This window comes from Zalophus californianus, chromosome 3, assembly GCF_009762305.2.
Source record: "Zalophus californianus isolate mZalCal1 chromosome 3, mZalCal1.pri.v2, whole genome shotgun sequence".
Taxonomy (NCBI): Eukaryota; Metazoa; Chordata; class Mammalia; order Carnivora; family Otariidae; genus Zalophus; species Zalophus californianus.
In genome coordinates, this window is record NC_045597.1 from 3,947,374 (window position 1) to 3,963,339 (window position 15,966).

General features: G+C 40.3%; 1 protein-coding gene across 1 annotated transcript in view; it reads right to left on the bottom strand.

Annotated features, from left to right (window-relative positions):
• MYO16 (myosin XVI) overlaps positions 1 to 15,966 on the bottom strand; it is a 475,554-nt gene that overhangs the window by 255,727 nt on the left and 203,861 nt on the right. Inside the window, exon 16 of the mRNA XM_027590435.2 lies at positions 5,491 to 5,638. Within this exon, the coding sequence (XP_027446236.2) occupies positions 5,491 to 5,638 (148 nt within the window). The remainder of the gene's footprint in view (positions 1 to 5,490; positions 5,639 to 15,966) is intronic.

Here is a 15,966-nt window from a genome sequence, read left to right on the forward strand (position 1 = left end):
CTTGACTCCGGGGCCCGGGTCGGCCGGAGACCTGAGCCGGGCTGCCAAGGTGGCCTCTCGGAGACAGAAAGTAGGAACTCCTGCTTCCTCCCCAGGGTTCCTAAAACATGGAAGGGCTGTGTGTGTCACATTCTTCTCCGTGTTCCAAAACACATGCAAATAAAACAGATGTGAGAGGGAGAGAGGGGGGCGGAGACGGAGAGACGATCTAGGTGTGCGTGCGGGAACACCACGTGCTATCGTCCAGTGAGCTGCGCGATCCTCCCAATCTCCCTCTTTTTTTCTTCTTTCTTTGCTAAATGTGTTAAGTGTTGGGTATACGACACTTGCAGAGTTCTAATGAACAGCAAATCTGAGGCCACACATACCTGGGTTTGGAATCTGTCTCTTTCATTTACTAGACTTACCAGCTAAATGTCCTTAAGTTACATTTCCGTGCTTCGGACTTATTATAAAAACAATTTAGAATATTCATAACTCCTCGTAGGGTTCTGAAGACTAAAGAGGTAGAGCACGGTGCCTGGTATCTGCGTGTGTGTGTTTTTTCCCCTCTCTCTCCTCTTCTGGGTACACATCACTCAAGAATAAAAAGAAGGAAGAAGGAGGAAACCCCTGCCCCTGACTCCTTGCTGTTGGCTTTCCACAAGTGGAACTCGCCTGACCATTCACACAGGTGACCCAACCCTTTCCATATTTCCAATATTATAGCCTTCAGCTAGGATAATGCCATCTCTTATGGCTTAAAATTTTAATCATGCTACTTGATAAAGAAGGAACCCAGAACTGTTTTCTCTGGTAGAGGTGACAAAGTCTACAATACCCTAAGTTAGTTTTGTTTAACTAATTTTAAATAAAAAAAAAAAAGTACACAAACACCGACCTTGTGCTTTCACTTTCATTTGCCTTAAAAATGTCCTTGACACAAAGTTACAAAGGCAGCGGTTGTCAATTTATAGGCAACATTGTTGTGGACACAATACAGGGTTAAGGCTAAAAGTCAGTAGGACTTGGACTCAAATCTGGCACCTGGTTGACCTCTCTGTCTTCACGGCCCAGTCTATCCAATGTGGATGTGGTCCTACACCCTCCGCTCAGTTACAGGTGAGGACTCAAAGAGACAAGGAAGATGACACGGGAACAAGGTCTAGAACCTGATGGGGGCTGCTCCTTAAGCTATAAGTACTACAATTGTGATTATTATTTAGATAACCAATAATAGGGATGCTTGGGCGGCTCAGTCGTTAAGCAACTGCCTTCGGCTCAGGTCATGATCCCAGGGTCTTGAGATGGAGCCCCACATCGGGCTCCCTGCTAGGTGGTGAGTCTGCTTCTCCCTCTCCCACTCCCCCTGCTTGTTATCTCTCTTGCACACTCACTCTCTCCCTCAAATAAATAAATAAAACCTTTAAAAAATATATAACTAATAATACAGTCCAGTAGAAATCAATTTTGGTTCTTCTTATCTTGAAACTTTGCCTCCTCTTGAAGGGAGCACCTTCAAGATTTGCTTGCCTAAACTACGTGGCCAAATAAATCTTTTATTGTATTACAAAACCCAGAAGACTCATCCTCAAATAATATTTAAGTTGACCCTTAACTATTTTTTAATTATGCGAGACTTTCTCAGATGAAGTCAAATGTGCATAATAAATCCTTAGCAAAAAAAAATAAATAAACCCTCACTTAGAGTTAATTGTCACAGCGTCTACTGTGACAGGTGTACTCCCAGGCAGCAATCACAAGTTCAAATACTCGATGAGTCAGAGTTTCCTTTCACTAACACACAAGGTTAGAAACAGGTCACACGCTCTGAGTCAACGATTGCTTGATTTCAGCTTATAATTCAAAATCTGACCTTTTCTGAAAATGTTACTATGCAGCATCACAATCATTTCCATCGCTCATCAGTAGGAAGGAAGATTAGGAATAACTTCTTTGCTTTTCAGAGTCCAGCTGTTCTGGGACTAAACCCATAAAAGCTGTTTAAAGGAGGTTGAAGATCAGCAATTAATGACTACTTCTAACTTTCATTAAAGCTCAATTCCCACGAACACAGACTATATTTATTCCGTACAAAGGAATTTGAAATAGAACTTGAAAAACAAACAGCCAGGAAAAGAAGAAGTAAATCATAGGAAGAACCATAAATAAAAAAGAAACCCTTAATGAGGAGCTTTTTTTTTTTTTTTTTTTTTTTTTGGCTCCTGACCCTGTGGAGGCTGCGCCATCTCGTGGGAATTCTTGATGAACGCAATCTTATTTCCACTGCTTATGTTAAGACTTGTTTTCCTTGTCGTCATTGTTGTTGTTGTTTTAACAATCTGTACAGAAAGATCCTTATGCAAAGTGTTATAAATATTGTTTTCATGCAGCTCAGCTATAGGAACTCACGTATGTACCATTTATGTTCCATAGTTAAGCAAGAGTGCTATCTGCTTGTCCTAGGTACCCTTCCAATTTTACAAGCAGGAAAGTATTTTTAGGTGCATTTAACACTAAAATAAACCTCCATAAATTTTCATGTGAAACTCTGAAAACCTTGAGTTCCAAAAACGGAGTCAAAGTTTAAACAAAAAAAAAAAAAAATACTTCCATAGCTTTAATTCTAAAGCATCAGCTCCAGCAATGTTTCCTTCTCCTTGGAATTCAATTATATAAGAACAGAGGGTGGATACCGAGTAGGTCTCCAGCTCCCACTTCCTGTTCCATGTGTTTTTCATGTTTCAGGCAGGTAATGGGTTGTTAATAATGAAGAGGAGGAAAGGTGCATTTGGAGGAAGCAGGCCTGCAATTCTTTGTAGCATGTGCCTTAAGACTCAACCTACTTCATCAACATTTCAGTACAAGTTGCACTGTGGAATGAGCATTGAAAAACCAAAGGCAAATTCAGATGGTCTACTTAATAGATACCTCGGCACCTTTTTAAAGAAAATCAGATTAAGTAGATGTGATGGTAGCAACAGCACTCTTCACAATAGTATGTGTCCACATAGTGATTTTTCCCAGACCTATCGAGTGCTGATTTTTAGGAGGAACTTGGAAGGGCCACTGATTTGTGAAAAGTTAGAAAGTTAGCAAGCTGAGATTTATACTGCCGACTGCAAACAAGCCAAACAATTTAAAAAATTATGGTCCTTAAGGCACATCATGACCAGATAAAGATTAGACCCCAACCCCAACTCATATATCAGACAAATACTTGCCAGCACACTGTAAAAAGTGAGAAGACCCACACAGCACAAACCACAAAAATAGTACGCTATGTAATGCACTGTAACTTGCAAAGCAGCTTGTTTTATTATTAAAAAACATTATGCCTGTGGAATTCTCATTGTACAAATGTTCTGATTGATATTTTTATGAATCTGGGGTTGTGGCATGTATTTTTATTGAGGGATGTTGTTTTGTTCCCATTAGATATTTATAATACATTTTAATAAAATAACCTCTTTGTTCAAGAGAATTGAATGATTCATGATTTTGCTGAGTTCTTTCCTGTTGGAGCTTCTCACAAAGCAACCCCTGGCTGTTTGACTTTCTAAATAGCCTGAGTGATTCCAAACTCTCTTTAGCAAAAGAGATGAATGCTGGAACTGGACCTCAATAAAGAAAAGCTTGTTTTCTCCCCCACACTCACACACTTGGAGAGACGGGTCCAAACCTCAAACCCAGAAGTTAAACTGTTTCTTTGCACGGTAGATTAGATTATGGTCCTTTACTCTTCACTGGTCTATGTCAGAAATGCCAAGTGCACGTGTGCAAATACACATAGATGCACCCCCCCAAACCAATTATTTGCTATCAACGTTGAGTTTTTACTTGTAAGCAAGATTTGGAATACAGAAACCCATGAGACTTTTTTCTCATGCGCCTACTCCTGAACACCTGACCCGGGGTTTCCAATCTGATGCTTTTCCTCCCAGGGAGAATGTCTCCCATTGGAGATGCTCAATGCGGCGAAACAAAAGCTAATTCCAGGGAACGGGTTGTTAGCATGGCTGTTATGGCCCATATTCCCTTTGGCACAAGCTTCTTTATGGTTCTGGGTTTGATTTCCTCCTTTACGAAATGAGGGGATTTGATAAAAACATTTCTAGTGCCCTAGGAACTTAATATTTCCATTCTTTTCTTGTCTTTATTTACGACTTTTATCTGAGCTCCCATGCTCTACTACTAGTGTTTTCTTTATCTTCGGAATTTCTGTTGTTTGGGAGCACAGTAAACCACCAAAGTCTTCCACTTTAAATAAAACACAATTCTCATGAGTTCTTCTTAACCTCTTGACTACTCTTCCGCCTTCAACATGACACATTGTACCTCTACTCCTGGACATCATATCTTCAAAGAAATGGAATGAGAGTGGTTAATGACGTCGGTGTGAGTTAGGGTACGGCCAATTCATCCCTTTGCGTGGCCCCTGTGCCCCACCGTCAGGAACACCTCACAGCAGTGGCCACGGTAAAGCCTGCCCCGGGCCTCCCCAACCCGTCCCAGGAGCTCAGCGCCCTTGAGACCCCATCACCCCCCAAAAGTCCCTCAGCTCTCACATTGTCATCTCCGCCCCGTAGACTTCTCTCCCTTCACCCTCAAGACGGGTCCTCAGGCCACGCCCTTCCTCTCCAGGCATTCTTTAACTCTTCTCACAAGACTTCTCAACAATTGTGAAAACACAGACCGTTCTTCTTGAATCCAGTAACAAACACCCACTAAACTACCAATCAGGTGGTAACAGGTATCTGAAATAAATCCCTATCGCTTTCGGAGCCCAGTGCCTCTGCCCAGCCACGATTTACCAGTGAGCTCTCTTGCTCCTTTCTTCCACTTGCTTCTCTCCTGAATGGGGCTGATCCCCCTCACTGTTTCCTTCTCATCCTGATCCAAATCTGGACCAATCTTCATGGGAGACGCCTCGGATCAGGCAGGTGGTGGAAATGCACACAACGTGAAGACATCCCTCAGCTCCCCACCTTTACGTCTCCCTCACCCCCATCCCATCCCATGACCAATGAGCCTGCCTTCTAGCAAATGCTTTCTGCCTCCGGTGCAGAAAATCAGCTCTCCAGTTTATGTGTGTGATTTGTCTTCATCCATCATGCAATTTCATCTGTTACTAATGAATAATGATTGCCAAACAATATTTCCCATTATTTCAAAAGATTACCAAAGATTAGGAATGAGTAACTAATGTTATATCCAAAATACCCAAAGGAATATAAAAGTTTATATATACACTAATTATTTAAATCTGATCTGAAAACTAGGAAAACAGAAACATAACTTAATACAAACACACAAATACATGTGCACACCTCGACATTCAATTAAACTGTTCCAATCCTGTTACCCCAAAGGTTGTAACCTAACAGTGCCCAATTAGTCTCTTTGACTCACCACTTCTTCTCTGAAAAATAAGAAGAAAATTTAAGACTGCTAAAATGCCATCACAACTTGAAGACAGAATTACTACACAGAAAATATGCAGTCACTTACCGGTGTGCACATAAATTATTAAGATGAAGTCCGTATTTTTCTTCAGCAGATAACCCATCCATCAACAAGTAGAAAATGAGAAAATTGCTCTGGCCAACAGGTTGTGAAACAAGTCTGGATTTCTCGAGCATATATGTATAAACTCTGGCTGGTTGAGAAAAAAAAAAGTGATCCTGTTAAATGGCATTACTAGTTTCGTTTCCATAAATTGACACAAACTAATTAATTGCAAGAGATAATAATGCAGCCGTTTTCAAATACAGACCTTTTGAAAAGTATCAACCGGCTTTATTGTTTGGAGCAGTTTTTAGGTTTCCAGAAAAATTTAGCAGAAAATCCTGAGAGTTCCATTGTACCCTCTCTCCTCCCCAACGCACAGGTTCCCTTTTATTAACATCTTGCGTTACTGTAGTAAATTTGTTAAAATTGATGAACCAATATTGATACTTCATCATTAACTAAAGTCTGTAAAATGTATGTTGGTGTTCGCCTTTTGTGTTGTACACTCTATGGGTTTTAAGAAACTCCTAACACCATGTATCCACCAGCATAATATCATACAGAGTTGTCTAACTGCCCTAGAAATCCCATGCTCCACTATTTCTCCCTTCCTCCCTCCCTAACCCCTGACACCCACTGCTCTTTTTACTGTCTCTATAGAGACATTACCTTCCCAGAATGTTGTACCGTTAGAATCATACAGTATGTAAACTGTTCAGGTTGTAATTGTTTCAGTTTCTTTCATTCAAGAATATATATTTAAGGGTCGTCTTTGTCTTTGCATGGCTTGATAGCTCATTTCCTGTATCAGCGAATAATAGTCCATCATAGGAACGTACTATAGCTTATTTATCTACTCACCTATTAGAGGACATCTTAGTTGCTGACAGTTTTTGCAATTATGAATAAAGCTGCTTTAAACATTTGTATCCACATTATGTGTGGACATAAGTTTTCAACTCAGTTGGGTAAATACCAAGGAGTGTGATTCCTAGATCGTATGGTAAGACTATGTTTAGTTTTGTAAAATACCACCAAACTGTCTTCCAAAGTGGCTGCACCATTTTGCATCCCCACCAGCAATTAACCAGAGTTCCTGTTGGTCCACATCCGTTAGCCAGTAGTTAGTGTTGTTAAGTGTTTTGGATTTCAGACATTCTAATAAGTTTGCAGTGGTATTTCATTTTTGTCTTAACTCACACTTCCTAGATGACCTATAATGTGGAGCATCTTTTCATATGCTTATTTATTTTCCCATTTGTGTATCTTCTTTGGTGAGGTGTCTAGATATTTTGACCATTTTTTAAAGTGGGTTGTTTGTTTTCCTATTGCTGAGTACTAAGAGTTCATTGCATATTTTAGCTAACAGTCCTTTATCAGATGTGTTTTTTTGCCCACATTTTCTCCTTATCTGCAGCTCATCATTTCATTCTCTTAACAGTACCTTTCACAGAACAGTCGTTTTTAACTTTAATGAAATCCAGCTTATCAATTATTTCTTTCATGGATTGTGTTTTTAGTGTTGTATTAAAAGGCACTGCCAATGGGACGCCTGGGTGGCTCAGTCGTTAAGCGTCTGCCTTCGGCTCAGGTCATGATCCCAGGGTCCTGGGATCGAGCCCCACATCGGGCTCCCTGCTCGGCGGGAAGCCTGCTTCTCCCTCTCCCACTGCCCCTGCTTGTGTTCCCTCTCTCGCTGTGTCTCTCTCTGTCAGATAAATAAAATCTTTAAAAAAAATAAAAATAAAAAAAAAATAAAAGGCACTGCCAAACATAAGGTCACCTAACAATTTATCTTACATTATCTTTTAAAAGGTTTTACAGTTTTGTTTTTACATTTAGATTTTTGATCCATTTAGAGTCTTTTTTTTTTTAATGTGGATGTCCTGCTGTTCTAGCATAACTTGTTGAGATGCCTATCATTTCTCCATTGAAGTACCTTTGTTCCTTTGTTAAAGACCAGTTAACTACATTTATGTGGCTCTGTTTCTGGGCTCTCTATTCCGTCCCATTGATCTATGTGTCTGTTCTGTCACCAATACCACACGGTCTCGATTCCTGCAGCTTTAGAATAAGTCTTGAAGTTGGGTAGCACCAGCCCTCCAACTCTGTTCTTCTCTTTAAATGTTGCATTGGCTATTCTGGATCTTTTAACTCTCCATATAAACTTTATGTCAACATCCACAAAGTAACTTGCTGGGATTTCTATTGGGATTGTGTTGAATCTATAGATCAAATTGAGAAAAACTGATGTCTTAACAATATTGAGCCTTCCTATCCATGAACATTAAATATCTCTCCATCTATTTAGATCTTCTTTGATTTTTTTTATCAGAGTTTTGTAGTTTTCCTCATAAAGATCTTAAAAATATTTTGTTAAATGTATACCTACGTAGTTCATTTTTTGGTGGTAGTGGAAATAATATTGTGTTTTTAATGTCAAATTCCAATTGTTTATGGCCGATACATAGGAAAGCAATTGACTTTTGCATATTAAGCATGTATCCTGCAACCTTGTTGGCTTACTAATTCCAGGAGATTTTTGTTGTTGTGATTCTTTCCAAATTTCTACAGAGATAATCATGTCATCTGTGAACAAAGACAGTTTTATTTCTTTCTTCCCAATCTGTATATATACGTATTTTTTTTTTCTTGCCTTACTGCATTAGCTAGGACTTCCAGTACAATGCTGAAAACAAGTGGTGAGCGGGGACAGTCTGACCTTGTTCTTGACCCAGCATGGAACTTTTGTGCACAAATATAATCTGACGCAAAACACGTCCTTGGGTATAACAAAAGCACCCAAAAAAGTTTTAGAATTTCCTTCATTACCGTCTTACAATTTGAAAGCACAAGTTGCATTGCTATGGTGTGTGTATATGTGTGTGTGTGTATATATATATATATATATAGACGTTGATTATAAAGTGTTCTGCTGTAGGCCCCCTAGCAAGTATTGCTATCAACCAGATCAGAAGTGTACAGAGCCACACTATACAAAGACCAAAAACATAGACAATAGTCTCTCACTGTTGCAAACACTGGGAACAACCCACTGTTGGAAAGGCAAACATGACTTGAATTTATGCAGACACAATTTAATACACAGAAGGTATATTAGGAAAATTTCAAGACCTATATTGAAATCATAAAAAAGGAGCCAAGTCATGGTTTATAGCCTGGTAGTAGATAATGAAAGAGATGCCGTGATAATAAGGTTTACATCCCTATTAAGGAGTAAGACAGGTGATGTGTTTATAAAGTAGTGCATGCCCAGCGTGAATATTGTCTAGCCATCTTGTGGTTTGTTGTGACTTCACATGTACAGTAGAGAGTAATATCTATCATTTGGGGTTTCTGTCTTTAAACAGTACAAAAATACAAACAAAAATAACCCATGTCATGAGAACATGTTGTTGACATTTTATTTCATAGAAGTTGAACAATGACAAAAGGATATAGGATGGGAATCACAAGCCTGATTTTGCTTCAGAGATGGGACTGGCAATACCGAAATTACTGTCAATCAACGTTTATGGCTACATGTGTGGTGGGCTGAAAATTCTAGTTTTTCTGGAGTATTTTTTATTTGAATTTAGGTTTATTCTTATCATTATGAACGGCCAGTAAACAATTAAGCATTCCGATTTCAAATGCAACTGTGAATTACTGTAGTTTCCCACTCCAAAGTAAGGATCCATGGTCTATATATATATATATTTATTTATTTATTTTATCAAAAGGGGGCAGTTCTTAGGAAGTCAAACGGATGTAATTATATCCTACATTTGAACTAGAAACATCATCCTGTGTAATGAGTCTGCTGATAATTATTCTAGGGTCCTGCCTCCAAAAGCAAAAATGTGAGGTCTCCTAGTTTGGTTTTACATAACAAATCTACTTGAACAAATGGAACCACTCATAGAGCTTTCCCTCTGGTAAAGTTCATTAAGTGGTCAATCCAGCCTGTCATCATGATTATCAGTGCAAAAAAAGAAAAAAAAAAAAAAAACCCCAAGACCTCAAAATTAACACTCCCTAGTTAGAAAAGTTGTTTTATTAAAAACCTTTTAGAAAAGTTGTTGTAAGTGCATAAAGAAAGTCTCTTTCAAAATATCCCTTTAATTAGTTGTCCAAAGGTGATGCTAAAATTAGAATGGGGTAGTGTAGTTTCTTTCCCATCTCTCCTTGAGTGTTAAATCGGGTGATAATTTCAAGGAGAGGTCTTAACTACTACACTTTCTTTCCTCTCTTTTTTTCTTTCTTAGGCAAATTATTTGCCGAAAACATTTTCCATGTAGTATTAATAACATTAGCCCTGCTGGAGAAGATATTTCTAAAATCACATAGGAAATGAACTGCCATAGTTGTTCCTTCCCATTATTTTTTAGTCGTCAACTACAGAAATATCAAGAGGGAATGGAGAGCTGAACAGATGTCTCCCGACCATCCTGCTTCTGTATTCAGATAAGAGGCTGATGCCCATTTGTCCCAGCCAACGTACAAGCTTTGTCTAGAGCAGCATTCACAACTAATCCAATTCCACATCATAGAGTGACTTCAGTACTTTTAATCTAAATTCAAAAGCAGTGTAATTAGTAATCATCCCAGTTAGCTCATCTCCCACAGTGAATAAAATTGCTGTGGGTTAGCAGGATTCTGGGGAAAAAAAAAAAAAAAAATATATATATATATATATATATCTTAAAGGGGCTTTTAGCTAGAGGAAAACACAAAACAACCAAAAATTCAAATTTCTATGAGACCCTAATATTCTTCCAAATGGAGAAAATACCAGCCTTTTTGTTGTGTCTGAAATGACACGGAAATAAAGGAAGGAAAATGATAGGTATGGGGTTAAGGAGATTTGACTGATTCATGTAAATGTCCACACACAGAAAAAAGCTTCTTGCTGGTTTTTTTTTTTTTTTTTTTTTTTTTACTTCTCAAAACCTGAATGCTTTAAAAGATGTTTTATTTCAGTAATATCCCTGACTAGAAATATACCTGTGATCCTCTATCTTTCCAGAAATCTGCATATGAATATGTTGCTCAGAAAGTTTTGGCACTGTGAAGACATACATGTTTGCAGATTATATAGGACATAATATGCAGTAAAAGTATTTTACAGAGCTATACTAATTTTTCTCAAATTATAAAAGAAAATGGAGGAAATAAATCTCCTCTCCTTCAAGAAAGCCAAATACCTACCCTCATTGCCCTTCCCATTGACTTCCAGAAACTTCCAGCACTCACTGTCATCTGCCCCACCCTTCTAGTTATAAATCATGACCAGTCAGGATCTCTCCCAGAGAGCCCCATCATGTCTTCAATTAGCAATCACCTAAAAGCACACTGTTGCTTAATTAATATATCCAAATATTCTCTCTTTCACCCTTATGCATTTTCTTTGACTTTATTATTCCAGATTAACACAAAGAGTGGTATGAGGAAAAATGCCTCAACTAGGATCCCAAGTGTGGCTCCTGGTCCTGAATCTGACATTGACAATTTCCACATTCCTCTTAACTTCTATGTCCCCATACTAAAGTGGGGGTGAAGAGATAGAAAGGTCCCAGGCTTCCTCTGGCCTCCGAGAGGAAGGGAATACCATTCAACGCACCTGCTGTGTACCAGGCCCTGAGCTAGGGCTTTTCAGATGTTGGCCTCATTTAAATTCTATTGTCAGCCTTTTCATGCTGAAACCCAATTGGCTTATCACCACTAAAAGATGCTGCTCCTCAAAGGAGACAAGACCATTTAAAGCACTCTGAAGCTTTTTTTTTTTTAAAGATTTTATTTATTTATTTGAGAGAGAGAATGAGAGATAGAGAGCACGAGAGGGAAGAGGGTCAGAGGGAGAAGCAGACTCCCCGCTGAGCAGGGAGCCCGATGCGGGACTCGATCCCGGGACTCCAGGATCATGACCTGAGCCGAAGGCAGTCGCTTAACCAACTGAGCCACCCAGGCGCCCAGCACTCTGAAGCTTTTTTTAAAAAATGTCCAAATAAGAGTAAAATACTAAGGATAATTGATGATGCTAATAATGAAGATGAAGACGACATCTGGTTTGTTTAAAACAAACAAACAAACACACACACACACACACAAACACACAAGCAAAAGCCCTAATAGATTTTCCATCCCATTTGCCTTAACTGTAAGGTTAAGTTTCCGAAGTATATAACATAGCCTTGGCATATTTATTGGGAGACATATCTGATTGTTAGTAAATTTCAGTTTCTGCTTAAATAGATGTGGGCATCTTCAGGGCACAGATAAGACAGGAGCCAAGTAGTCTCAATTCCCACATGCAGACTCTGTGCCCACCTCCCTCTGCAGACCCTTCCACACACTTCCACTTTACCAATCCCCAGGGGACAGAGTGGGCACTAAGGAGGCAGAAAATGGTTCTATTCTTACCATACACAAACTATCGTTATGAAGAGGAATTGGATCTAATTTTTTAAAAAAGTCGAGTTAAATATTGATAGCTTTCCTTATCTACTTACACTCTCAATAATATGTGTTCTTTGTGGACATGAACAAGTTCATGATGGCTTTACACAATTTCCTCCCTGACATGAAGAATGGCTGCCTCATTTTATTGACGCTTTACATACATTCCTTAGACTCATCAATCCAACGAATACTTAGCGAGTGCCCACTCTATGGGGGCAGACTGGATCTGCGCCGCCAACAGGCTTATATCCTAATAGGAGACACAGACAGCAACTGACCTGACAAATCATGAAAAGGACACTTTCAGATTTTGACAAGTGCTGTGGAAGAAACAAGGAAGGAGACAGATCTGGAGTGAACAGAGCTGGGATCCAGAAGTCACCTTAGAAACAGTGGTTTGGGGAAGAAAGAGGGGTTTCTCTGAAGAAGTGACCTGAACTGAACCCAGTACAGTGAGAGCAGCCTGCCCACTCCAGGAGGAGGCAAGCCTCCTCCAGGCAGCCAAGAGGGAAAACCAAGCCTTGGCCTCATATACCAAGGAACTTAAGACGTCCAGTGAGGCTGGAGAATGTGGAGCAGGTGGGGCGGGGTGAAGTGGGAGGTTGGGGAGGACTCAGGTACAGTGGGCTGTGAGGGGTGTAGTCTGAAAGAACAGGGAACTGGTCCTGGGCTTGCCACTTTGATGAGGCCAGCAAAGGGCTCTGTGGATTGAGAGGGGAATAATTGAGGCATAATCATAGCCTGACAGCAATGGCTGATTTCCATTTCCACTGAGCTACAGAGTATGCTATCTTCTTAACTAACATTTATGTATGTAAATGAGGCAATGACTTAGAAAAAAAAATACTAGTCTAAACACCACAAAGTGGGTTTGGTTTGTCTTTTGTAGGGTGGGGTGTTCCAAACAAGGCTAAATTCAGAAAACATGGAATACAGAAGCTCAGTGGGGGGCCTCTAGTGCCCAGAGAGGAAGGGCTGTCCTCAGCTCATTAAACCAGAGGACATTCTGACTGGTGAGCCACCCAAGGGCTCCAGGATGAGAGACCACTGGGAAGTAGCGGCCAGGTCCAGAGACACGACCAGGAATACCGAAGAGGGGTGTCAGAAATGGGGTATGTCCTAAATGTCCACAATAGCCAAACCGTGGAAGGAGCCGAGATGCCCTTCAACAGATGAATGGATAAAGAAGATGTAGTTCATATATACAATGGGATATTACTCAGCCATCAGAAAGGATGAATACCCACTATTTGAACTGACATGGATGGAACTGGAGGGGATTATGCTGAGTGAAACAAGTCAAGCAGAGAAGGACAGCTATCATATGGTTTCACTCCTATGTGGAACGTAAGGAATAGAGTGGAGCACCACGGGGGAAGGGAGGGAAAACTGAAGGAGGGTAAATCAGAGAGGGGGACACACCATGAGAGACTATGGACTCCAGGAAACAAACTGAAGGTTACAGAAGGGAGGGGCTGGGGGGGAGGGTAACCAGGTGCTGGGTATTAAGGAGGGCACGTGTTGGGATGAGCACTGGGTGTTATAAGCAACTAATGAATCATTGAACACTACAACAAAAACTTATGATGTACTATGTACTATATGCTGGCTAACTGAACAAGAAAAAAAAGAAAGAAAAAAAAGAAAGGAAAGAAAGAAAGGAAAGAAAGAAAGAAGAAAGAAAGAAGAAAGAAAGAAAGAAAGAAAGAAAGAAAGAAAGAAAGAAAGAAAGGAAGGAAGGAAGGAAGGAAGGAAGGAAGGAAGGAAGGAAGGAAGGAAGGAAAGAAAAAGAAAGAAAGAAAGAAAGAAAGAAAGAAAGAAAGAAAGAAAGAAAGAAAGAAAGAAAGAAAGAAAGAAAGAAAGAAAGAAAGAAAGAAAGGAAGGAAGGAAGGAAGGAAGGAAGGAAGGAAGGAAGGAAGGAAGAAAAGAAAGAAATGGGGTGAGGCAGGAATGAGCCAGCGTATCTGACTTGTCTTGCAGTGACTCACCGGAGCCCACAGACTGATGAGTCCCGGGAGAGCCCAGCCCGGACACATCCCAACATGCAAACAGTCATACTGGTTTATGCAGGGAGATAAATTACCAACGACAGGACAAGGGAAGAGGGCTAGAACTATCAGCAAAATGAGAAGAAGTAGACTTTAAGGGGAACTGAAGGACATCAAAGTGAAACCAAACGATATATTGTAAAGAAAATATTAATTTATACGAGCCATGCAGAAGAAAGCATTAGAAATATGTAAAAGCTTATTTCAAAAGAAATCATAACAGAAAAATAATCTGACTTCATTTTAGTATAACACAATGTTTTTTTAAGTCACCTTTAGTCTATAAAGACTTCAGGAGAGCAGCCTCCAAAGTTTGGAAGTTTTAGCTAATAGTCCTCATATTAGACAGTCTGATACTTTCCAAAACCACAGCTTATTTTGTTATTATTATGAGTGTACAATCCCACAATCAATCAGTTAGCAAAAGCATTAAAAGCCCGTGTTTGCTGGCATGTGGTGAATTGCAAAAATCTTTCAATCAGTGTTCACGGACCAGCATCCTCGTCAATCGTCAATGTCCCGGAAGAGGAGACAAGGTTATCACCCAACGAAGTGTCCAGTGGGGAGTTGGGTTTACCTGGGATCGGTGGAACATTCCGGTTTTGAACGTCTAGTTGCCAAACGAGGACCGGGACTACGCGCTGCATCTCGCCACACCACCTGCAGCAGCACCGCGCGCCCAGCCCACTCGCTGAGCTGACCGCAGGGGTCGGGGGTGGCGCACGCACCGCCGGTCCCCAACCACCGTCGCAGCCCTGCCTGCCCCCTCCGCGGTGAGGGGCAGCCACAGCAAACCATCTGTAGCCTCCGCCATAAGCCTGAGAAATGTTCAACTTCAAAAGTAGTTTCTCTCCAATTGGGTGAAACAAGGCTGAAAGGAACATACGAGAGCCTGGTCTGGTGTTGAATTTTCTAGTTGGGAGAAGGGGGCAAGGGACATTCACCAACGTCCATGCTGAGATCCGGCCTGGGAGCCCCGCTGCCGCGCCAAGCGCCCTTGCTGAAGAATGCTTTGATCTATTTTTCCAAAGGCTGCGGAGGCCTCTATCACATATATTTGAAGATTTAGAAACATTAGCAACCTTACACTTTAACGGACCTTAAAAAGACCAGGTACGATATTGCTCACAAGAGAAAGAACTGGGAATAGGGCATCCAATATACTCCTTGCCATTAATTTCATAAGTGCACTTGAACCTCACACCCTGAAAACCTCCCTACACTCTTAGATGATCGAGGACCCACATCGGGCTCCCTGCTCAGCGGCGAGTCTGCTTCTCCCTCTGACCCTCCCCCCTCTCATACTCTCTCGCTCCCTCATTCTCTCTACCAAATTAATAAATAAAATCTTTAAAAATATATATATATAAGTCATTAGGGATTCCGACAACCATACCTGCAAATTACCTCAAAGTCCCAAGTGAAAGGTACTGGATGAGTGAAAACAAATCATCATTGGCAGAGTTTTCCTACTGTCGGTACACTATAAACTCATCTATGGGGTGATGGTAAGATGTTCTAGACATTACTCCATCCTGAGGGTGCTGGCATATATACCATGGAACTCAGAATAATTATACTGTTAAGTAAGTAATCAGATGGGGGGAAATATTGGGCTGAAAGCCACACTGGAATGTTCTTTATTAATTAAATTTTCTTCAAAATAAGAAACACTCCCCACTTTTCTATAGCTGGTGTTTCATAAAACTGAGCCTCATATTTTCTATTATGATCTGTGGCTACATCCTGATTCAGGATCTGGCACTAAGTTATAAAAGTATGAGCAACAGTATCCATAAAGGAAACATGCAACATCTCTCAACCTTAAAATTAGTAAGAGAATCCTCCCCATCCAAAAAAACCCATCACCACTATTTTACAAAAGTTGATAATTTAAGGGAAACTCGAGACTACCATGAAGTACAAAATCAACCTGTAACCTACATTTACTTGACCTAGCTTGAGG